This window comes from Silene latifolia, chromosome 9, assembly GCF_048544455.1.
Source record: "Silene latifolia isolate original U9 population chromosome 9, ASM4854445v1, whole genome shotgun sequence".
NCBI classification, from domain to species: domain Eukaryota; kingdom Viridiplantae; phylum Streptophyta; class Magnoliopsida; order Caryophyllales; family Caryophyllaceae; genus Silene; species Silene latifolia.
In genome coordinates this window covers 17,933,307-17,958,300 of record NC_133534.1, presented here as the reverse complement: position 1 = coordinate 17,958,300, position 24,994 = coordinate 17,933,307, and the positions used below count along the sequence as shown (strand labels likewise).

Sequence of the window (24,994 nt, the reverse complement as noted above, 5' to 3'; positions counted from 1 at the left end):
TCACCAACTCGACCAAGTGGCTAGCCCTAAAGTCCGTAGTGACTAGTGAGTAACTGATCATCCATAGTTAGGGTTGAGCATCGGTCCAAAATTGGACGGAACTGATGACCGAGAGAACAAATTTAGTGGACGAAGATCGGACCTAAGAGTTTTGGTCCTGGACCGGAGCAAACCCGAATTTTCGATCCGGTCCGTTTTCTGACCGAAATATCCAAAAAAGTACGATTTGTTGCTATTAAGTACGGAGTATATGATTATCGAATTTTAAATTTATCAAATCAAATAAAATAAATACTCCGTATTTGAACTATTATTTAATATAAATAATTCTTAAAATTGAGTTTATAATGGCATTTTAGCGTAAAATATTCGATTGATTTACAAATTTTAAATAAAAAGGCATAAAAGATTGAAAGCCCTATATTCCGTTCCATTAAACCTGGACCTAAAATAACCGACCTTAAACGAGATCGGATCAAAGATCGAAACTTCAAAAAATAAGGGTTGGGGGCTGGGCCTAAAAAAATCAGTCAGACCCATTTTATCGGACCTAAGCTTGTTCAGCCTATCCACAGTTCAACCATTTTCGTCTTCTCCCAAAAAAATTCATTAATTTGCAAAAACGAAAGAAGAAGAGAGAGAAAGCAGTCAAAAATGGCGATTACACTAATGAAACTCAGATCTGGTCTCCAATCCTCCATCCGCCATGGCCGTACTTCTTCCGATCTTATCAAACGTTCCTTCTCTTCTTCCGCTCACAGCGACGTAGCATGTAATCCCTCCCTCCTCCTCTCTCTCTCTACAATAATTAGGGTTTCATATTACATTATCCTCCCATTTCCCTAATTTGATTTACTACTGTATTGATAAATTCAATCTACCTCTGATCTTTGTTGAATTAAATAAATAGATGAGGCAAAGGAAGCAAGCAAATGGGAGAAGATAACCTACTTAGGAATTGTATCTTGTACTGCTTTGGCTGTTTGGAATTTGTCCAAGGGTCACCCTCATTTCGATGAGCCTCCGGTCCGTCTTTTCTTCAGATTTTGTCTTCTTGATTCAATATTTGACTTTTTGTGATATTACCTTGAGATTTTGTGTTACTTTTGTGATTGAATGTTTGCTTATGGATAACATTACCTTGAGAAAATCTATCGCTTTCGCTAATTGCTACGATTAATTTGGCTTTTATCGTCTACAATGGGATGTGTGGAATTGACTTTACCTCATGGATGGCCGTTGTTGTTATTGTTTGGGTTGGTGAAGCCTTTAGTGCTCCCAAATGAAGATCATCTTTTCAAAATTATTTGGTGAGGAGAGTGATATTGATAGCATTCTTTTTTGTACATTTGCTTGCATTATGAAGATCACGAGGATATGTAGATTATGAGAATGATAGGGTTTAGAGCGCGGTTTTGCATATTTTCTTAAATGCATGGCGATTCTTATTGCTTTTCAGTCTGATACTTAAATACTTATTTATCGGTATGAGAGGAATGCTTGGGTTTCAATTTATTTCTTTGTATTTGTTTCTGCAGGCATACCCCCACATGCACATTCGCAACAAGGAATTCCCATGGGGTATGACTTTACACCCTCTTTCCTACTTTGTATGACTTAATGGTAGCTCGTATCTGTGTTTAGCTAGGTCGTTGTTGGTATTGCCACCTCATAGTTTATGCCCCACCTCATAGTTTATGCCTTCTCCGCTTTTCCGCATTTAAACTTTTGAGTGAAAGGGTCTAGCTTTTTATTTCATAGAGGAGTAGCTAAAACAGACATCGACTTACCAATGCCACAGTTATAATTTGAGGGGTAATTTCCAGACTTGAGCAGATTAATCCTTGAGATGGCATATATCATTATCGCATTGTCTTGTTCATGTTGACATACTATTTGAAGACCAATTTCTGTCACTTTGGCCTCTGTGATTCCCAAAACCCATTTAATCCTCACCTGTTGATGATTGTATGCCCTCATGTGCCCGTCATAATCATGGATAATAGCTCCAGGCCTACAATCTAGTCATTCCACTTGGGTTTCGAGTTTCGACTACAGTCTCCTTTGTGATCACAATATCTTCTCTAAAGCCTCATCTATGGCTGTCCGTTCGATCCAATTTACCTCATACTCCCTCTAACTCAATAGTTTATTATGCGTTTTTTTTTTGGGTGAGGGAAATTTTGTGCAAACGTGAAGGATCAATGGATCAAAGGGAGTTGGTCTCAGCTCCGTGTGTAACTTTGCCCAAATTAATAGTGGGTGATTTAATAGTTCACTAGATCATATTGACATGTAATGGCAGATTAACAGGTATATTAGTGTATACGGATTTAAGTGCTGTCTTCATTTCAGTATCAGCATCCATCATCCCTGTTAGCCTGATTTAGTACATCTACCTATTATGGATACCCATTCAAGGCCAGTGCTTTGCTGTGTATGAAAATTTGACCCTCAAAATTACTTACATAGCTACATAACAAAAAAAATATTAACTTGCTTTGTTTGTTCTGTGTACCGCTCTCCCTTGTGAAGTTATGGGAGATCAAGTTATCTCTGCGTTAGTTTCTTATCATGTTTACTCATCTCCATTATGTAATCACGGGATTAAAGTGCTCTTGTTATGTTACGTGAATTTCAGTGACTTTTAGGTTATTTCCCGTTATATAATGCCTAAAAAAATATGCCGACGTTTTGCCACATCAAGCAATATTTCAAAATATCGGCGTTATTTTAGCGTTATCTCCATGTCTTTAGTCTTTACTACTGCAGTTGTGTGTGTTTGCAAGTTGCAACGCTGTATCTATTTGTGAAGAAAAGGGTGATGAGTTAGAATATAGACTCTGAACACGGGCAATCATCTTAAAAATTCATGTTTAAGAAGGGAAGATGTAATATATTTGATAAAAGTTTTAGAAACTTCAGTCCCACACCGATATTTCTTGATCGTTGCCGCGTATGCGATAATACTACATGTCTACATATCAATCCCATGATTGTTATCTCACTCCCTTTGTCTCATTTTAATTGTCTCTCTTAAACTTTGATGGTCAACTTTACCAGCAATTATCTCACGAAGTCACAATGTACAAGAGTTATAGGCAAAGAATAAACAAAATATTTGTTTTGATAAATCAAACATGATGCCTTTGCATATATTTGGAGAAATTAGGGGTCAAACTTAACAATCAATGTCAAAATAAGGACATTATAATTGTGATGGAGGTACTTATTGTTTACATATGGTGACGATTATGTGGACGTTGGTCATTACATCAATTGATTATAGATCCCAATACATTGTAACAGGGGATGTTAGTATGTTACATTAGTATCCGACCAATCCCCGCGTTCCTTTTACAAGCTGTTACAATGTAATGTCGATTATCTTTCAAAGAACATGCCATCAGTGTTAATAGCAGTACTCAATTTAATTACTCTGTTCTATGTATACCCTTCTCTCTTATGAGCCTTGGCACACCGATTAAGGTGTTGCTTTGTGACCGTGAGGTCACGGGTTCAAGTCCTTGGAGCGGCCTCTTGCCAAAATGGCAAGGGAAGGCTTGCCCCAATTACACCCTTGTGGTGGGACCCTTCCCCGGACCGTCGCCTAGCGGGGATGCCATCGTGCACCGGGCTGCCCTTTTTTTATACCCATCTCTCTTATGAAGTTATGGAAGAACGGGTGATTTCTACGCTAGTTTCTTATCACGTTTACTCATTTCCATTATCGTAATCATGGGATTAAACTGCTCTTGTTATGTTAACGTGAATTAACTGATTGCCTGACGTCTAGTCCAATATTTTTTAAACCCTAAACAAAACTCCATATGTTTTTCCTTTGACATTTTAAAACTCGGGGCGCTTTATTTTAGTGTTCATAGCTTAAAAGTCGTGTTACTCATCATGGGTGTGGTATTTGTTATCCTTCCAGGACTTCCACAACTATGCATTTGATATGGTTGTTTTAATTTGCAGGTCCTGATGGCCTTTTTGAGGTGAAAGAGCACCATTAAATTATTTTTATCTAGTGCTCCTTATACATTATGTTGGATTTGGCCGTCGGTGGTAGAACCGTAAAAGGCTTTTATGGCTTTTGCCTAATACTCAATTTGCCCTCGGAAGTTGTGTATGGATCGTTTGAGGCAGATGATTTTCATTTCTTTTTGTACTCTGATTGTGAACATGAATACTGGTTTTACTCTTGCCAATAAATTTCAATTTCCGGCCCATCCCTCAACATTTGTACAAGAATTGATATTGTCAAAGACTGATATATGAGTGGGTAATATTTTTTGGAGCTTTGTGCTTGAACAAGGGATCTTTGGTTTGTTTCCCAAAAGCAAATCTTTAACTTAGAGATCCATATTAACTGATCAACAATAACACCTGTCAAAATGCGCAAAAATTACATATTTTCTTAAATATGGTCTACTGATATCCGGTAGGAAACCTCAGGAAAATGCTGTATGAGAATTAAGTTATGAGTCACCCTCATTGATAACAGTTAATGTATTATACAACTGGTTGTATATACAACTTATTTAATGTAGTTGAGCTTTGTTATAAAGTTATCGAGTTCTACTAACAAAATTATCGAGATATGATTCAAAGTTATTGAGCTTAACAGAATAATTATTAAGCTCAATAACTTTGTAAAATAACTCAATAACTTGTAAAATAGCTCAACAACTTTGTCTAAGAGCTCAACAACTTTGAGGTGGTTGTACAATGTTATACAACTGGTTGTAGGATAGTATTTGTGCATTGATAACTGGGTCACAAATCGTTTTGGAAAAAAATGTGATTTCTTATTTCGTTCGTTGTTTTGCACTATTTTATAACCGAAAGTTAATACTCCGTATTTATGGATGAAATAAGACATACAAAGATTAATGAATCTTTTTCAAGAGTGGGGATCCTCTGTCCCATTTGATGTCCCAATGTGTGTGCCACTCCAATCACCTTTTACCACATCAACAAATTAATACAATATTTTATTTTGCAACAAGTGATATGACAAAATGTGAGTAGAGTGGCACACATAATGGGATACAAAAGTAGAACAGAGGATCTTTACTGCTTTTTCAAGGGGTAAATATTTAATTGATTCCAGTTAATTATATCATGATACAATTATTTTTCCTCATTAAACTTGTTTATGACTTCATTGTACTCCTTTGAATAATCTTTCAAGTAAACTACTTGTAGATATCCTTCTCATAATTTGAATCCATTTTGCACACTAGTGAAGATGAACCATTTTAACACAAATTACTTGGCGATACTAAAGTTGGCTGATGTGAGTGGTAAAGGCTCTCATATCTTAAATAAGTAGTCAGCGATTCGATTTTTGACTCTTGCGAATGAAAAAGGCCAAACTTTGAAGGGGTCAATCCATTAAATTGTCTTCAGTATCCCGCAGGAAATTGCCCCGGTTATCGGTAAGGAATACTCCTGGTCAACACAAAAAAAAATAAAAAAAAATACTCAGTGACGGAGCCACGATTCAAATTTTTGGAGGGGTAAAGTGCTAATGAAATAAGGTATACTCGAAAAAATTTCGGAAATTTTAGCTAAAAATTCCGAAAATTTTATCCGTCTGGGGGCCGAACGCCCCTGCTAGCCCCCTAGCTCCACCGAGTAGGTCTCCTGAGAGACGGTATCTCAATAAGCATATTGAAAGACTATTTTACAATTTTAAGAAAAAGTAGTACTAAAGGTAATAGAACAGGTACAAATCATGATTAAAGATAAAATGGGTACATTTATCATGTAAATAAGTACGAAATTACTATGTCACGATCAATAACAAAAGGGTCACGAAATACAAATAAAAATGTACGAAATGATCTCTCAATAACTTATTAAAATATCGTCTCTCCCAAGTTTTAGTGATATAACAAAAATACTTGGGGAATAAAAAGACTTTTGTCTTAACTATACAAGAGGGTGATTATTTGTCCCGTTTTAACTTAAAGACGGATACTTTCGTCTTAAATGGAAATCTGCGGCATCATTCATCAAGTTAACCAATGAGTAAATGCCTAACTAATACGAAGTACGGAGTAGAGCTCGGAAGTATGCCCGACACGTACCCGAGCAAACCCGACCTGACAGAACCTAAGAATATTACAATTCGAAATCGACCCGTCCTGACCCGATAGGCCGATAATGACCCATAACCCGACATGAAGTAATTAAACCAAATAATGAGCCAGATATTGGGGGAAAACCGACCCGATGATCAGTGGCCCGAAACCGACCCGACCCAACCAGATGACAACTCGTAACCCGACATGATCCGATGATTAGTGATTCGAACCCGACCCAGACCCGACCGATATTACCAGCCTGATACTCACCCGATTAAATTGATGAACCGACAATTATTAAGCTTAATATTGATCAAAATAAAAATAACTTTATATTTAGATTGATATGTTTGACTTACTAATAAAGTAATTAAACCAAATAATGGTTAAAAACTAAATGTAATGGTAAAAAATTGAAGTAATGTGGTAAAGTAATCGGATCCAGCCTGATACAACATTTTACCCGAAATAACCCGTCTCAAACCCAACCCGACACGACCCGGCCGATACATCAGTTGACCCAAAATATCCGACCCGATAATGATCCGAACCCCAACCCAAAAGAGTTGGCTACCCCGATATGAGCCGACCCAACTTGATCCGATTGCCACCTCTAGACTACGGAGTATACGTTGCAGTCGTGACTCGTGGAGTTTTGGACTTTGTGGTAGAGAAGCGCTCGATCCTAGTATGACGTGGCCCTAATTTCCCAAATCTCTATTCTCTCTTCCTTCTTCATAATCATTCCCCCAATATCTGACTTGTTCTTCCCTCCCAAAACCCTAATTTCCGAAAATCCCAAAGCATGAGAATCTCAAATCAACTAATCCGCCATTTCCGCCAAACCCTAACCCGCCCCCACCCCCACCCCCGCCCCTTCTCCACCGCCGCCGCCGCCACCGTACTCGACCCACCACCACCGCCAGACTCACCCATAAACGTCAAAGGCGTCCAACTCTCAGGCCGCCCGCTCTACCTAGACATGCAAGCAACCACTCCCGTCGATCCACGTGTCCTAGACGCCATGCTCCCTTACTACCTTTCCCAATACGGTAACCCACACAGTCGGACCCACCTTTACGGGTGGGAATCCGAATCCGCTGTCGAATCGGCTCGCGCTCAAGTCGCTTCCCTCGTTAACGCCTCCGCGAAAGAGATTATTTTTACCTCTGGCGCTACTGAGTCTAATAATATCTCTGTTAAGGGGATTATGCGGTTTCATTCCGGTACGAAAAAACATGTGATTACTACTCAGACGGAACATAAGTGTGTTCTTGATTCGTGTCGGCATTTGCAGCAGCAAGGGTTTGAGGTTACGTATTTGCCTGTTAAGCAGGATGGGTTGATTGATGTTGATCAGCTTAAGGATGCTATTCGACCCGATACTGGTAATCAAAAAGTCGTCTCGGTCATTTGTTTACCTTTTTTTTTATCCCCGTCCCTGTTTCTGTTGGTATTTCCTCTTGTGGTCTCGGTCATTTGTTTACCTTTGTTTGTCCCTATCCCGGTTTCTGATGGTATTCCCTTTGTTGTCTCAGTCATTTGTTACCCCTGTCTCTCTTTGAGACGGAAATTGAGGAGTCGTATAAGTGATTCACTGATGGTATTCCCATTTTAATTTTGGAGAGTTAAATGTTGCGTTTCAGATTTAGATTAGGTGTTTGGGAACTGCAGTAATCCTATTTCAGGTATTTAGTTCAATTAGTTTGGGAAAAGAGGATCGGAGTATTCAATTTATCGCTTTAAAATGTGTCATATTCAGTTCAATTTGAACCTTTAATGTTAGAAATGGAGTAACGATTAGCATACGGGAAGAAACGTGAACCAATTATAGAAAATCCTAAAATTAAGATAAGGAATCAATTCGGTTGAGGTGTACAATTCGGATGTATTAGTATGGGAATCTGCAGGTGTACAATTCAGTTGAGGTATTCGGGAATCAGATGTACGATTCAGATGTTGCAATTCAGATGTACAGTTTAGTTGAGGACTTGAGGGGTTTGGGAATCTGCAATAATTGTGTTTCAGGCATTTGGTTTTATTAGCGCGAAAGTGGTAATTAGGCCCCTTAACTCTGTTCAATTGTGAAATTAGGCCCCATAAGTTTTATTTGGAGCAATCAAACCCCTTAAGTTTCACCAAAAGTGAAATTCAACCCCATTTTCATAATTTTCACCAAATTCTTATATTAATATCACTTTTAATACAATTTATCAAATATAAAATATATTTTTTATAATTTTAGAACTTTTATATTTATATTAAATATTGAGAATTATTTTATTTTGAATTTTATAATATATAGACAATTTATTATATATGTATGAATGTTATATAAATTATAAATAATTTACCAAATATGTATGTAAAAATGTTCTTCAATGATTAATAAATTATGTAAAAATTCGTAAAGTTGCAATTAGTAATTTTTAGTTATTTAATAAATTATTTAATACCAATATAAATTGTTTTTAATTAAAATTCTTGTGTAAATTTAAAAAATGGGGCTGAATTTCACTTTTGATGAAACTTAAGGGGCTTGATTGCTCCAAATAAAAGTTATGGGGCCTAATTTCACAATTGATCAGAGTTAAGGGGCCTAATTACCACTTTTGCGGTTTTATTAGTATGGGAAAAAAGTGTTGGGAGTATTCAATTGATCGCTTTGAAATGTATTGCATTCAGGTCAATTAACACCAATTAAGTGTATCTTAGAAGTGGCGTAAAAGTTTAGCATATTAAGGAGACAATTTGTTTACAAATATTAAGAGAGTTTCCACCAATGCAATAAGGACTTTGATTTCCGAAAGGGGAAAAAATGGATACAAAAGGGATTAGTGAGGAGAGAGACGATGGAGTTGTTTGTTTGAGTGATTGAGTTCTGTGCAGTACTGGAATGATGTAGGCAAAGAGATAGTCTGGTATTTGAAAATAAGAAGGGGGGGAGAGGAGTGATTTTAAATGGGTGTAGTTAAGATTTTTGACTAAATTGAAATCTAAATACCTGGATTGGGTAATAATTAATTTGGGCTATATTTGAATTTAAAAATTAATGCTAATTGTCTTGACTAAATTTAATGCTAGAAAGATTCACCATCAAGTGCGAAAAGACTTCGATTCCCGAAAGAGAAAAATGGAAACAGAAGGGATTAGCGAGGAGATGGAGTTGTTTGATTGAGTGATTGAACTTTGTGCTGTATCTGAATGCTGTAGGTAAAGAGGTAGTCTGGTATTTGAAAATAAGAAGGGGCAAGAGCAGTCATTTTAGATGGGTGAAGTTGGATTTTTGGAGAGTGAAGTGTTGCATTTTAGATGTAGAATTCGGTTAAGGTGTTTGGGAATCTGCAATTATGTTGTTTCAGGCATTCGGTTTTGTTAGTTGGGAAAAGAGTATCAGAGTATTCAGTTTATTGCTTTAAAATGTGTCATATTCAGTTCAATTAGCACCTATTATAATGTGAGAAATTTCATAATGATAAGCAAGCGTAAGGAGACCTAAACCAATTGTAGAAAACCTTAGAATTAATTTGTTTTCAAATCTTAGAGAGCTTCGCCACCAAGTACAATACCGACATTGACTCCTATAAGAAAAAAAAAGGTGCAAGAAGACTTTAGGTAGAAGAGAGAAGACGGAGTTGTTTGAGTGATTGGATTTTGTGCAGTATCGGAATGATGTAGGCTAAGAGATTGTCTGGTATTTGAAAATAAGAAGGCGAAAGGAGTCATTTTAAATGGGTGATGTTTTTTGACTAAATTTAAATCCACATATTTAGGATTGGCTAACAATGAGTTTAGGCTAAATCTGAATTTCAAAATTAATTACGAGGTTCCAAACAAGCTGTCACGTATTTTGAAAAAGTGGGAAGAACACTTGAAATAGAGTTTAGTAAGTGCTGTTGTTAATATTATTTACTACTTCTATTGACAGGGCTGGTCTCCGTCATGATGGTTAATAATGAGATTGGAGTGATACAACCCATGGAAGAAATAGGCCAGATTTGCAAGGAGCATAAGATTCCCTTCCATACCGATGCTGCCCAGGCCCTCGGTAAGGTGGAGATCGATGTTGACAAGATGAATATCAGTCTAATGTCGTTGAGCGGGCACAAGATATATGGGCCTAAGGGGGTTGGAGCCTTGTACATTCGTAGAAGGCCGCGGGTTCGGGTGGAGCCTCAGATGAACGGAGGTGGGCAAGAGAGGGGGATTCGGAGCGGTACAGTGCCGACTCCGTTGGTAGTCGGGTTTGGGGCTGCGTGTGAGATTGCGGCCAGGGAGATGGAGTATGATGAGAAGAGGATCAAAGGTTTGCAAGAGAGGCTATTGAAGGGGATTAGAGAGAAGGTTGATGCGGTAGTGGTGAACGGGAGTGAGGAGAGGAGGTACGCTGGGAATTTGAACTTGTCGTTTCGATTTGTGGAAGGGGAAAGTATGTTGATGGGGTTGAAGGAGGTGGCAGTGTCGAGTGGGAGTGCGTGTACTAGTGCTAGTTTGGAGCCGTCGTATGTGTTGAGGGCGCTTGGGGTGGATGAGGAGATGGCGCATACTTCGATTAGGTTCGGGATTGGGAGGTTTACGACTGAGGAGGAGATTGATAGGGCGGTTGCGCTGACGACGAAGCAGGTTCAGAAGTTGAGGGAGATGAGTCCCCTTTATGAGATGTATAAAGAAGGTATTGATATTAAGAGCATTCAATGGTCACAGCACTGATGTTGTATGGACCTCCACCAACAGGGTAAATGGAATCGGGTAATCTCTGAATTTGAGCTTCGGTATGGTTTTAAGGAATTGTCTTTGTACTGTTTCTTTTTACATTATGTAATACATTTGCCAGCTTGTAGTTTGGTATGTTTGGTTTGGTACGTTATGTCTTTTGTATATTCTGACTGCCTATTATGTTAGGTGAGGAGCTTCACGTTGTAAACTTTTTGAAACCAAGCATTAGATAAGCGTGTTTACTGTTTACACGTATCCTAGTATGTAAATGACTGGGTTTCTATTACAAAACGTATGAATTTTGGCAGCAATAAAATGTGTCTTTTTTTTTTTTGGTGAAAATGTGAATCTCATTAAAATCAATAAAATGTGTCTTGATTGTTTTGTTTTGGCCTTTATTTTCAATGAACTTGGCATTTAGTTGCCAGTTATGTTACTTATACTCCATGATTTGAACTGAGCTTGAGCAAGTGCCCGTCGCATCCTTCTAAACTGTGCTATCATTGCGCCTCTTTTCCACGATAAACTTCGAGGCATGATTTCCTTTGAACTAGGTGCTGTAATTTGGAGTGAGGATGCAGAATTTCACCATGGAACATTCTGGTAGATTTTTAGTGTGAATTAGAGTGCACCCATCTTAACCAAGTGATTATTGAAGGCAGTGTTGATAGATATGATAACTTCATGGTGGTTATTATGAACCGTGTAAGTATTTAAATGCTGTGTCATGGAAACTGGAAACTTCCAGTTTGGACTTTCGAACTAGGAAGCTTTACACCTCCGCGGTTGTTGGTGATCATTATGAACCATGTAAGTATTTAAATCCTGTTTGCCAAAGTTTATTGGGTGTTGTGACCTTGATTTAATAACGCGGTAGCATATGTAAGACCTGCTGAACGTTGCTATTGATTACAATGTTCAATTGACCGTGTTGAGAGATGGGGTCTCTCGTGTACTTCACCTGTTTCGTATAGAATAGCAAAAATGCTGTCAGTGGTTGTGGTGGGATTTTGATGAATTCTCCTTACCTGTTGATTTCTGTGAATTTTGGATGGGATGCGTATAGGAAGGAAGAGGACAGTGATGTTTTTGTCGGTGGTTTACTTTCTTTTTGACTTCTTGTTGTTGTCTTCCACCGTGAACTCCCTTAGCGTTTTAACCAAGCCAGTAACAGTAAGACGATATGAGGGCTGATCGGTGTGGCTCTCCATTGAAAGGCTCCTGCAGAGAAATAAATGCACTTGATTCTAAGGAATCAGTATTTACAAAAACAGAGTCATTATCGGTGTCAGCATCTCCTGTTTCGTGAAGAAATGATATTTTCATGTAAAGGAGGACTGAATGTTTACAAAAACAGAGTCGTGACCGGTGTGAGTTTCGTTTCTGTTCTATATATATGAGATTAAAAAATTATATGGAAGATTAATGCTCTCAGGACCCTTCAATCTTCATACGTTGCTGCAATGGATCGCATACAATTTCTTAAATCAGCCAAGATTCGTCATTTTTAAAACTATATCAAATTTAGGGATCCCTTTCAAAAGAATGTATGAATAAACAGAGGGTAAGGTTGGCCAACATCACTGGATGGCTCGGCCTGGCCGTGCTGCCGGCTCAACTTTTTGCAAATCAGTCCTGTAAATGTTCCTGTATATATATTTATACTCGTGATTCTTACTGTGAGTATGGTTACACCTGCTACCTTTTTACGTCATGGAACAATATGAATGAAAAAGAATTCATCATTCTTAGAAAGAACGAAAAATTGCAAGTAACTCTCGAAGCACATGAAACTTATACTACTGTTTCTTTTCCTTCTTTTTACCCTCCAAGTCTTGAACTACACTTCAGTTCAAGATTGCTGTTATTTTACTACCTTGCAACGGAGAAAATGTGATACATTTATGATAAGAAATCGTCCAAGAATTATTACTTATCATATACGGAGTAATAGTGAATTTATCATAAAATGATTATATTGCTCCGTCACAAGGAATTGTGTTCCTTCTCTAATCCTGCTAACCATTCTTTGTGAGAGTTTTCCTGTATGACAGCATCATCAATTCATCAGTCTTCCCTAATTACTGCAGTTAATATTACTGTCACACCATTAATGTTGTATGATGTGTTGATAAGGTATAAGTGCTTTCTTGTCTCCTTTTTCTCTATCCCTTAGCTACACGATTCACGTCAGACGATCCCAAATAACTCGGGACTATTGTAGGAAAAAAAAAAAAAAATTGGTTCTTGACTTCTTCCTTCTTTTCCACGCACCCTACTTTAAATAAACCACTAATTATCCTTTTTATGAAGCACTTCACATTTTCATGCTTAAAATTAAAACAACTGGTCTTCCTTAAGACAGTCATGTCCGTCTTAAGGATAAAACGTGTCAAATACTACTTCAGATAGACGAGACAAGATTTTTATCATTTCCTAGACATTTTGCTTTTGTCCTATCCATTTATTTGACCCGTCTTTTGTTTAAAACGGTTATATCCGTCTTAATCAAAAATTTGCGGAATTTGAACCTAACCTCATGAGGTACACATTACCTCATGATGCTAATGTGTACTATATGTCATATAGAAAGTGTAAGAGCCGTGTGTATTATTGTCTTTGGAAAAATTTCCAATTCCAGTTCCATACCTCATGCTATAGTGTTACTGTTTCTATGGTAATATGGTATTCGATAGCCGTTTCACTTGTAATTTTGAAATTGATCGCTCCAACTCGATCGTGTGTGTGGTGTCTTAAGTGCAGTCGATACCACCTCGATGAAAATGTGTCCGCTTCCATCTCCAAAACCTTTATAAATTAGTAATGATGTAAGTTACTCAAACTCTTCTTATTCCCTCGTGTACCCGTGTACAACACTCAATACTCGGAAATGTGTACGACAATTGGACGCTTCATTGTAGGCCAGAATGTGAGTGATGCAGTATTGTAGACTCGCAACCTATATTTTATACCATAGTGCTATATAATGGATGTCATAATTAATCAAAGGAATGACATATTTTGTATTTGGAGATTTTGTAGGTTTAATTATTTCCCTTCTTTTTTATGATTGTTGTGGAATTTAGAGGCTTAGAGCGAGACTTTGCCGTCTCACGCTTCTTGTACATTGACTGATGTGAATTGCTTAGGTCTTCCACTTCGGCCACAAACTCAATTAGTCTCCCACTCTACTAAGCAGTTGCATATATATCAGGAAGCTATGGTGCTTAATTTCGAAACAAAAAAAAAAAAAGACTTTGAGATTATGGCTTTCACCGTATCAAAGAGTGGTTGTACAAACGTGAGTCGGTTTGGGTTACAGGTGATCCTTGGTAGATGGTTCATGGTGTTTGCGTCAACCTTAGTCATGGTGGTGGCTAGAGCCGGCTACCTCTTTGGCTTGTACTCGAACGAGTTAAAGTCCGTGATGGGTTATGATCAATCAACTCTAAATCTTCTTAGTTTCTTCAAGGACATGGGTGGGAATGTCGGTGTTATATCCGCCCTCATCAACGAAGTCACATCCCCATGGGTAGTCCTTGCTATTGGAGCCGTCATGAACTTCGGCTATTTCATGATTTGGCTTGCTGTCTCAGGTCATCTCAAGCGTGTTCCTGTCTAGCGTGTTCATGTCTAGCAAATGTGTTTGTACACTTACGTATGGGCGAACACTCAAACTTTCGCAAGCACAAGAGCTTTAGTCACTCGTGTAAACAACTTTCCTAAAAGCAGAGGAATTGTGTTAGGGCTTTTGAAGGGTTTCATCGGTTTAAACGGAGCAATACTTACACAACTTTACCATGCATTCTATGGTAAGGACGCTAAAGCTTTCATTCTCTTCGTTGCTTGGCTTCCTACAGTTGTATGGATCGTCTTTCTTCGAACTGTACGGGTTTTGAAGGTTGTCCATCAACAAAATGAGGTCAAGGTATTCTATAATCTTCTCTATATATCCCTCGCTTTAGCCGATTTTCTCATGGCTTTGATTGTAGTACAAATTAGGGTTAGTTTCACCAGGGTCGAGTACTATGCAAGCGTTTCTATTGTCGTGCTTCTCCTAATCCTCCCCTTCGCAATTGTTGCGAAGGAAGAACACCATCTCGTGGGTCAACGAAGGAGAAACGATGAGCTTCTTGAGAGTGTTTCAAGTCTTGAGGTTATCATTCAAGAGACTACAAAACCAGCACCGGTTGAAGCCTTCAAGGACGACAAAGAGAACCGCGAATCTTGCCTTGCAAACATATTCAGCCCACCAAACAGAGGAGATGACTACACCATACTCCAAGCGCTGTTTAGCATCGACATGTTGATCCTCTTCATAACATGTGGCATAGGCGAGAGTGCGGGACCCTAACATCCATTCACATCCTCGGTCAAATAGGGTCTGATACCCTCCGAAAAGCATAACCATATTTGTCTCTCTAATGAGCATATGGAACTACCTAGGTCGAGTTGTATCAGGGTTTGCCTTTGAGGTTGTCCTAGCCAAGTACAAGTTCCCGCGTCCTATGATGATGACTCTAGTCCTACACGTCTCATGCATAGGCCACCTCCTTATAGCCTTTGGAGTCCCCAACTCGCTATACGCGGCCTCGGTGATCCTCGGTTTTTGCTTTGGTGCGAATTGGCCTTTGGTTTACGCCATCATTTCAGAGATTTTCGACCACCTCCTTATAGCGTAGTATCTTTTTCAAGCAAGTTTACGTATCCTCTTTTGGGGTAAATGTATTCTCGCTGCGGTATATCTCATAAATCAAACTCCGAGTTCTATACATAAAGGAAAGATTCCGTACGAAATTCTCTTTCAAAAACCCCGTCCTATGAGCCATATTCAAACCTTTGGTTGTCTTTGCTATGCCTGCAACATCAATCGTTCCTGTGACAAATTTGCCCCTCGAGGGCGCAAATGCGTCTTTTTAGGATATCTCTTTGGGAAAAAGGGTTGGAAAGTATACGACCTAGACACCGGCTCTTACTTTCCTCACGCGATGTCATATTTGTTGAACATGAATTCTTATATGTCTCGTTGAATATACATGACGAACCAATTCCTACCCCTTTGAATCTCGAGGAATCCCTTGCCCCCATTGAACAAATTATCATCCCGACACCTAACCCGACAACCAATACCATTACTACTGCCCATCATGACACCACCCTCGATATCCCACCTCCGCCCTCCACCAACTCGACAACCACCATCCCCAACGACACTACCCACTCTTCCCCCGACAACACGACACCCACATCCAACCCCGAACTCAAGCCCATGGGAAAAGGGCACCGTACCAAAATACCAAGTTCTCGTCTAAACGGTTTTGTTCGCCCACCCATTAAGCCCTCGACACATGTTCTCACCGCATCAACATCATCGTCAGGTACAAAATATCCGATCTCTCATTTTATCAATTACTCCAAATTTTCCACTAACCATAAATCATTTCTAGCAGACAATCACGAGCCAATCTCTTTTAAAGATGCAATACAGGTTCCACAATGGCAGGAAGCAATGCGAAACGAGATCGACGCACTTGAAAGAAATAAAACATGGACTCTTGAAACTCTCCCGCCACACAAGAAGGCGATATGCTCGAAGTGGGTATATAAAATTAAATACCATGCCGATGGTACAATCGAAAGAATAAAGCTCTATTAGTAGTAATGGGGAACCGGTAAATCGAAGGAGTCGATTTTCAAGAAACATTCGCTCCAAATGTCAAAATGGTCACGGTACGAACCCTCCTCACCATTGTCGCCGCAAGGAAATGGGTTATTCACCAAATGGATGTTCACAACGCATTCTTCCATGGTGATCTCGACGAAGAGGTATACATGAAACAGCCTCCCGGGTACAGCACAGCCACTAAGGATCAGGTTTGTCGCCTCCGAAAATCTCTTTATGGATTTCGACAAGCCCCCCGCTGCTGGTATGCCAAGCTTGCCTCTGCTCTACTTCAATACGACTTCAAACAATGCCCCTATGATCACTCCTTATTCTCTCTTACAAAATCCGACACCGAAGTCCATGTCCTTATCTACATGGATGATCTCGTTATTTGTGGGAACCAACCGTCCATGATCGATCAATTTAAAGAGTATCTCAACAAGTGCTTTCATATGAGAGACCTCGGCCACTTAAAATACTTCCTCGGTTTGGAAATCGCACGCAAATCAAGTGGGCTTTTCATCTCTCAACGAAAGTACGACCTCAATATCTTAACCGAAACCGGTTTGCTAGGATCCAAACCTCACTCGGTTCCCATGGAGTCAAACCATCACTTGGCCACCTCGAGCTCGGCTATCCTCGCTGACTCTCAACCTTATCGAAGACTGGTCGGCCGGTTGGTATATCTCACTATCACTTGAACGCAACTATTCAGGTGGTTCGATACATTAAAAATAATCCGGGCCAAGGTCTCTTACTTCGCTCGGGCAATGATCTTCATTTGCACGCCTATTGCGACGCAGATTACGCCACGTGCCCCACTATATTGTGTTTCTTGGTAGCACATCTATCTCATGGAAAACCAAGAAACAAAATGCGGTGTCCAAATCCTCCGCCGAAGCAGAATATCGAGCAATGGCCTACACGGTGTGCGAACTTAAATGGCTAAAAGGTATCTTATCTTTTCTCGGCATCACCTATAAACCAATTGATCTTCTATGTGACAATCAATCGGCACTCTACATCGCTCGAAACCTCGTCTTCCACGAGCGCACCAAACACATCGAAGTCGATTGTCATTTCATTCGGAACGAAATCCTCAATGGCATTATCAAACCAAGCTACGTCCACACAAAATCTCAGCTAGCCTATATACTTACGAAGGCTCTTAGCCAGACAACCTTGAATGCGTACTGTCCAAGTTGGGCGTCTCAAACATCCACGCACCAACTTGAGGGGAGGTAATACGATATCCAACCCAACGGCTAGCCAAGCCCATTCCAACGGTTCTATAAGTGCATAATAGGCAACAATCTTCCATTGCCTGCCTTACTTTATTATCTAGCTGTTAAGATTGATTTACTTCCGTATATACGATATACATTATGTCTATATGTTAGTCTTGTATCTTTGTAATTATCACAACTGAATAATCGAATATATGAAATATACGAATTACATATTACAATACTCCACACTCTTTAATTTTGGGGCCGTGGCTACCCCGATTGGATCTTACGTGTTTAATGTCATAATCACCGGAAAATTTTATGAACAAGAGGGATTAAGGCAGTTAGATGCAAAGGGATTAACATGAAAACAAGGACAAGATTTGAAATGTATAGGTGCTAATTGTTACAAGATTTCTTTTCTAATTATTACAGGCGCTACATTATTCGGGTCATTAGTTTCTTTTATTTCGGTTCTTAGGACTCGGAAGTTTTACAAAGGTGATATATATAAAAATTTTAGAGAACAAGGCATGGTGGTCGTGGCTAAGGCCGAGATATCCGAGGTTCCAAACAGAGCTTCAACTGCGAAATAGTGGAATGTAGTGAACATGTATGGCAAATCTTACTATGTACATCTAGGAACTTTTGTTCCGGAAATAAGAAATTATCTCACTGATTTGTGCATACCCTATTTACTAAAGGAATAGGTAATTTCTACCATTTTCCCGCCAAAATGTTTATTTTGAAAAAAGCAAACTGATGATAATTATGTTCATTCACTAAATAAGAAAACTAATATCAAAATTCAGTTCTTCTATTATATTTTCATTAAAATTAATATTTAATCAAATTATATTATTTCCACTAGACTCTATAATATAATATAATATAATATAATATAATATAATATAATATAATATAATATAATATAATATAATATAATATAATATAATATAATATAATATATTAATCCTCTAAGTTACTGTTGACATGACATTATATAATTTCACCAAATATGACATGTCATTTTATGGGTAAATAAGAGCATCTTAAAACAAAACAAAATGATATACTGCTAAAATTATTTCCTAATTTAATGACATTGATTACGTATAATAATTACGTTGTATGATATCAAACTTTTAATAAATTTAGATTTTATTTAGGGAAAAAAACGTTATTTTAACAAAAAATAAAAATTATTCTATTCCTAATTAAAATCTCTTCGAAACCAGTATACAAGAAAGTAGATGTAAAATAATTTTTTTTTCCTGGGAATAAATACATGTAATAATTTTTTTTAAAGTAACTTTTGTTATTTGGGGAGGACCAATCCTAATTAATATTGTCAAAGAAATGCTTTTATTTTATTGAATTATGATTTATCAGACAAATCCCGGGTATTATGATCACATTAAATTAATTTTAGGTGCGTCAATAAATATTTTTCACTAAACTTTTTATATAAGGTTGAGCTCACATGCTGTACGGATGTTGGTAGACCTGTCAAACCGGTCGAACGAGTGGGGTCATAAGCCAGGTCACTAGTCGGTTCAGAATACAGGTTGGGTCATATGAGTTACGAGTTGGGTTACAGATCGGATGTGATCAGAATACGGGAAAACAAATAGTGTCCAACGCCTTTTTTACACTATTTTTAAATCGATAAAATATTTTTTTAAAAAATTAAAACATATTTAATATTAGTATCTTAATCACACTAAATTGGCACAATAAATAAGAAAACTAATAAAAAATGAATAAAGTAGTGTAAGTGGTAAAATTTATAGGAAAGAGAAAATAATAAAGAATGAATAATTAATAAAACGGTTTTTCTATTCTATGCCCACTAGACATAGGATAAGAAGCCCAAAAAGAAAAGAATTAATGATGTTTTTCTTGCAAAGTGATAGGATATTGCAATTTCCCATATAAACATCATTAATTCTTTCCTTTTTGGGTTTCTTTTTCTATGCCTAGTGGGCATAGGATAGAAAAATCCTTAATAAAAAATGAATAAAGTAGTGTAAGTGGTAAAATTTATAGGAGAGATAAAATAATAAAAAAAAGAATGAAAGTTACCAAAAAAAGGAAAGAGGAAAGATAATCAAATTAGTGTAAAAAAGGAAAGAGGGAAGATAATAGGAAATTGAGGGAGTATTAATTATATTGACACAACTATAAAAATTAAGTTATTTTAATTATTATTTTATTATTAAAGGTTACAAAAAATTTATAATATTTACTTTTTAATTATATATGTAATTAAAAGTAAAAAAAACTAATGTTTTATTATTATTATTTCAAATATCTACACCTTACCTTAAATGTGTATGCTCCAAGTTACTATTCACTAATGAATAGTGATACGAGATTGGGTTGGGCTGCTTTGTGCGGGTTTAGGAACTCAACGATTTGGGCTTGACTGGCTCACGTTACATTCTACATTATCCTCATCATTCCTTATTCTTATCAAGCCCAAATGGTTGTTATCCCTCCTCGGTGTTCCTCTTCAGTCTTCACAACCACACCCCTTTTTTTTCCTTTCTATCATTTCTATGTGCACTTTCCACAACCACTCCTTTTCCCCTTTCTTATCTTTCCCCATGTGCTCCTTCTACATTCACCACACCTTATCCATATCTCCTGCTCTGCTACCCAAAAGATGAAATGGAAACCTAATACTTTAAGAAAGTCAACGAAGGTGTCGAATCGAAAGGTAATTTTGTTTACCATTAATGTTTGTTAATATGATCGGTTAATCTTTCGATTAATTATTTGATTTTGTTTTGGTGAATTTTTCGATTCACTGCCATTTCTGATTATTAGAACGATGGCGCCATTTCTGATTATTAGAACGATTCACTGCCATTTCTGATTATTTAATTATTTGATTTTGTTTTGTTAATATGATCGGTTAATCGAAAGGTAATTTTGTTTGCCATTTCTGATTATTAGAACGATGGCGCCGTTCTTGTGATATCTAATAGTGAGGCTTGGTTTTATTTTTTATTGGTTTAGATGCCATTTCTGAATGTTAGGTTTTCCCTATTTGATTTTTTAAAGGTTTTGATGATTTTTTAAGGTCTTGTTTCTTTGATTTGATGAAATAGGATGTGGAGAAGTTGATTCAGTCGAAGATGGTGTTGCCTGGTTCAAATTGGCAGATTCATTCCGTTCATCGGCATTCTGGTATGCTTAGTTTTCGATCTTATCATTGGTTTTAGCTTATTCCCCCTTTATTATTATTTTTGATCGATGATGATTATTACGATGACGATGATGAAAGTTCAGACCATCGAGCATTTTTGGAATAATTTTAATTGTACGTTTTATATGTGTTGGCGCAATATTTGCTTAGTTTTGTTTATTAGGTTTACTCAAAGAAAACATTGGGTCTAAGTTAAATGGTCCTTCCATCCTCGCATTTGCTATCAATAGCAGTACTGCAATCAATTCAAATCTAAATCGTCAAACTGATTCTAATAGAACTATGATCATTCAAATAGCGGGCTTTCGTAATAGTTGCCTATTAGATTCTCCCGCTATTCAATTTATAGTGTTTTAAAGTGTTTAAAATGCTTTGATGAATTTGAATATAAGTGGATAGTCCTCATAGTGTGCTTTCGCTCGCTGTTATTATCAGATCACTAAAGGGCTCCTCCTAAAATTAAAAGACAGAATACTCAGTTTCAAAAGAAGTACTCCCTCTGTCCCGGTCATTTGTTGTCCTTTTTCCATATTGGGGTGTCTCAGTCATTTGTTCTCCTTTCTATTTTAAGAATGAACTTGATGAGTAATTTGATCATTCTCATTCAATTTGTTCCATATGTCATTTACTTATTGGTCCTCTTCTCTTTCCTTAGTCTTTGTGCCAAAATGAAAGGACAACAATTGACCGGGACGGAGGGAGTACAAGGTTGACTGACTTTTTTTCCCTGGTTGGTTTTCTTTCGTGTTAATGTAGCTTCAGATTATAACTCTGGTGTGTTTCCAAATATGATGAGTGCACCAACTGACGTGCTTTTACTAGCTGAAACAACTTGCGGGTCACTTTTATACGAGCTTCAGGTACATATCGAGACTGTGGTATTTCGTGGATAAGTGTACTTTTTGTCCCACCTACTTTAGGATCTAGATTTTTATTTCTCATTTTTGGTGGGTTATGAAATCATTTTTTTAGGCTTCAGGAAGGTTTTACTTAATTTTGCTTAAATAAGCAAACTTTGTTCATGTGAGATCATTTTTGCATTGTGTTGCGCAATTGTTGTTGAGATTGTGCTGGGTATTCGAGTTTTGGTTTAGTTTGTGTTTTATAAGGTTGTTTATGTGTGGCATTTATGGCTAAGTGTTAGCATGGGTATTTGTGTTCCAAAATGATGTAATTGATGTCGAGGCTTTACTTTGGTAACGTACTGTATGAAATGTGGGCTTAGTACCCACTTTGTATCTCTAAATCATTTTCGTGTCCAACAGATTAGTCATAGCTGGTTTTCCATATAATTAATCGTATATTTATTTTTGGAATTTTGCCATTCTTCGAAGCCGTTATAATTTGTAATGGTTGTCTTAATTGTTCTCATTTTTTTTCAGTCAGCTGGATTCAGGGAAAATTATGCAGCAATCTTGAGGTATGCTCACCTCTTTTCGTAAAGGTTTTATTATTGTTATGTTAATTTAGTCTTCAAATGATAACCTTGTTTCTTCCAGATTGTTCTCCAAAATCGTCGCTAGGTCCGCTTTTGAGATATGGCGATGGGCAATGGCACAAGTTGTGGAGCAGATTTGTATTTGCCCAATGTAAGTGCAACGCATCTACGATCATCAACTACAAGCACACACCACCGACTTCTGATGTACAGGTTGATTCCTAAACTTAGTTTAAATTTGGTAGTCTATGATCTTAAGCGAGAGCTCTCCCCAACGAGCTTAGATTTTGAGATTGTTTCCTATTGTTGGTTCCGAGGTTGTTTTTTCAATCTGTTTTTAGATTCGGTCCATTTGGGACTTTCGTTTACGGACTTCAGCTTTGATCTCACCCCATCAAACTTAGGTTTGGAGATCTATTCGCTAGGCCTATTTATAAATTTGCGAGTCATTTATGTATTATGGTTGACGCTCTAGGTATCATGGCCTATTTATAAACGCTTATTACAGAGCAGCATTAAACAGTGGATTAGAAAACAAAGAGCTAAAATGCGTGTATTCACCTTAATCTGTTTCAAAAATTCAACACCTTCTGAACCTTAGGCGGAACCCCCCAAATACCAGAAAAGCATTAAAGTAAAAAGGCTGGTAGGGAAGATGACACGTTTTTGGTATTATGGGTTATAACATGTCTGTCTGTTTTATATATTAAATTTTATCAATTTTATTCGCTGCTAAATGAGATTGAGGCAGATGACACTATGTCTTACGTGGAAAATCTCATTATTGCTTGTAAGTTCATTGTATATCCGTAGTTAATTATTTATCATTTAGAACTTCTGTACATGAAACCCGAGTAACTGACCATCACAATATATGTTCAACAATATGTAATTGAGGCGTATGATCTGGGATGAGATTGTGCCATACAGTTAATTTTAAATAACAGTAATATTGTTCGTCGGTAGATGTCGTTATTGGCAATTCTTTATGTTTGGGTATATGGAATATTACCTCAACCTGTCTTGTTGAAGTAGAAGGCAGAGCATAAGAGATTTTCAGGAGTTAATTAGTCTAATATTTTTTAGTGCCTAATATTTTCAGAGCGCTTACGGATTAGAAAGTATCGATGTCAGAGCATTGATTTGGAATTAATAATGTCGAGGGTCTAGAATGTCGTTTCGGGATTTCAACTTAGTGATTTAAGCCTCCTAAGTTCATCAGAGATTTTAATTCCTTTATTATCATAAAAGTTAAAATTTCAAAGATAAGTTTTATTGAACTGTGTGAAAATATAATAACGAATAATTTGCGTAGAGAAATGATGGAAGTGGTGTCATCAAGCTACATGACCATCAAGTATGCTACTTTGGCAGAGAACGGGGACTCATGTTTGTGCACTAAAAAGATAGGGGTTTTGATGAGGCCTACTGTTGCCTCTGTGAGTCTGTACAAAAGAAGAGGAAACCCGGATCACCTCTTCTCAAAATGTGAATTCAAATTTGAAAATTATACAGGATCTGAATTATCAAACGGGATTGAATATAGCACATACCAATAGCCTGAGATGGTGTATGGGTAGATGAGGATCAAAGCTCTGAAGATGGATCCAAGCCATGATAGTTGTTGCAGGAATGTATAGCATATGGAACCAACGAAATCAAGCTCAAATAGATGGTGCCATTGATAGACCCGAGAAAGTTGTGAAACAATTAATCGAGAATGCAAAGCATAGAATTGGTGATAGAATTAAACTGCCCCTTGGAGAAAAAGACCAGATCTGGTTTCAAAATACAAGATTACTGAAGTAAATGGAGACGGAAGAGGGAGGAGGATGAAGGAAGGTGAATGGATTGCTCTTTTGCTGAAGATGTGTTTCGTTGTATGTAGATGAGGAAATTGATGGGATTAGATTAATTTGATTTTGTTGGTTATAGTTGGATTTGTTGTCTTAATGGTCGTGTCTCTGAAAAAATGAGGTCAATGCCTCTTGTGGCCAATTGACTCATGTACCCCTTTGTATATTTGATCTTATTTGTTTTTTAACACATATACTTACATTTAAACAAAAAAAACGACATTCCTAGCCGGGTAGGTGCAAAGGTCTTTTTGGGTGTTCTTTATGATAGCGGGTCAAATATTTCTCAAGGAATTGTATTGAATCTTTGCTCTTAAAGGTTCGAGCTGGAAAACAAGATCCATCAACTTTTTAAAGCGCGGTAGTTAAATATTTCGTTTCTAAGATGATTCAATAATGAAAGTTCCTTGTTACCTTTGTAAAAATACATTATATCGCTTATGTAATGATGGTTCATGCTCCTGAATTACACGTATATGGTACATATACTCCTCACGATAAATGATTTATAACTCGGTATTTCACGAATAAATCCAAGCTATCTACTGACTTGAAATTTAAGTATGATGAGAAATGAGAATGTAGAAAATGTAGCCTATATGTTTGAATTGAAGTTAAGTTTTTATTTGGGTCTACTTTGTAGTTAATATTTGAAATCATGTAATTTATCTCTTTGTTACCTTTTCTGATTATTGGATAGGCTTATGGTGACATGAAAAATGGTAGACTATTGAAAATGGTTGCCTAATAAAAATGGTCATCGTAAAAAAGTTACGCTTAT

At 37.3% G+C, this 24,994-nt stretch overlaps 2 protein-coding genes and 1 pseudogene across 2 annotated transcripts; all 3 read left to right on the top strand.

Moving 5' to 3' along the window:
- Positions 1-558: 558 nt before the first annotated feature.
- On the top strand, positions 559-4,232 carry LOC141599279 (cytochrome c oxidase subunit 6a, mitochondrial-like). The gene is made up of 4 exons (XM_074419254.1): positions 559-772; positions 911-1,026; positions 1,539-1,581; positions 3,979-4,232. Exons 1-4 carry the CDS (start codon positions 655-657, stop codon positions 4,014-4,016), a joined length of 315 nt encoding a protein of 104 aa, XP_074275355.1. The 5' UTR covers positions 559-654; the 3' UTR covers positions 4,017-4,232.
- Positions 4,233-6,712: 2,480 nt separating this feature from the next.
- LOC141599278 (cysteine desulfurase, mitochondrial) lies at positions 6,713-11,127 on the top strand. The gene is made up of 2 exons (XM_074419253.1): positions 6,713-7,483; positions 10,024-11,127. The coding sequence occupies exons 1-2, from the start codon at positions 6,901-6,903 to the stop codon at positions 10,803-10,805; spliced, it is 1,365 nt and encodes a 454-aa protein (XP_074275354.1). The 5' UTR covers positions 6,713-6,900; the 3' UTR covers positions 10,806-11,127.
- Positions 11,128-14,076: 2,949 nt separating this feature from the next.
- On the top strand, positions 14,077-24,272 carry LOC141600664 (protein NUCLEAR FUSION DEFECTIVE 4-like; annotated as a pseudogene).
- Positions 24,273-24,994: the final 722 nt, after the last annotated feature.

Coding starts and splice junctions, on each gene's coding strand:
- LOC141599279 (XM_074419254.1), top strand. CDS start 655: ATGGCGATTACACTAATGAAACTCAGATCTGGTCTCCAATCCTCCATC. Junction 773..910: donor CGCTCACAGCGACGTAGCAT/GTAATCCCTCCC, acceptor TTAAATAAATAG/ATGAGGCAAAGGAAGCAAGC. Junction 1,027..1,538: donor CTCATTTCGATGAGCCTCCG/GTCCGTCTTTTC, acceptor TTGTTTCTGCAG/GCATACCCCCACATGCACAT.
- LOC141599278 (XM_074419253.1), top strand. CDS start 6,901: ATGAGAATCTCAAATCAACTAATCCGCCATTTCCGCCAAACCCTAACC. Junction 7,484..10,023: donor TGCTATTCGACCCGATACTG/GTAATCAAAAAG, acceptor TTCTATTGACAG/GGCTGGTCTCCGTCATGATG.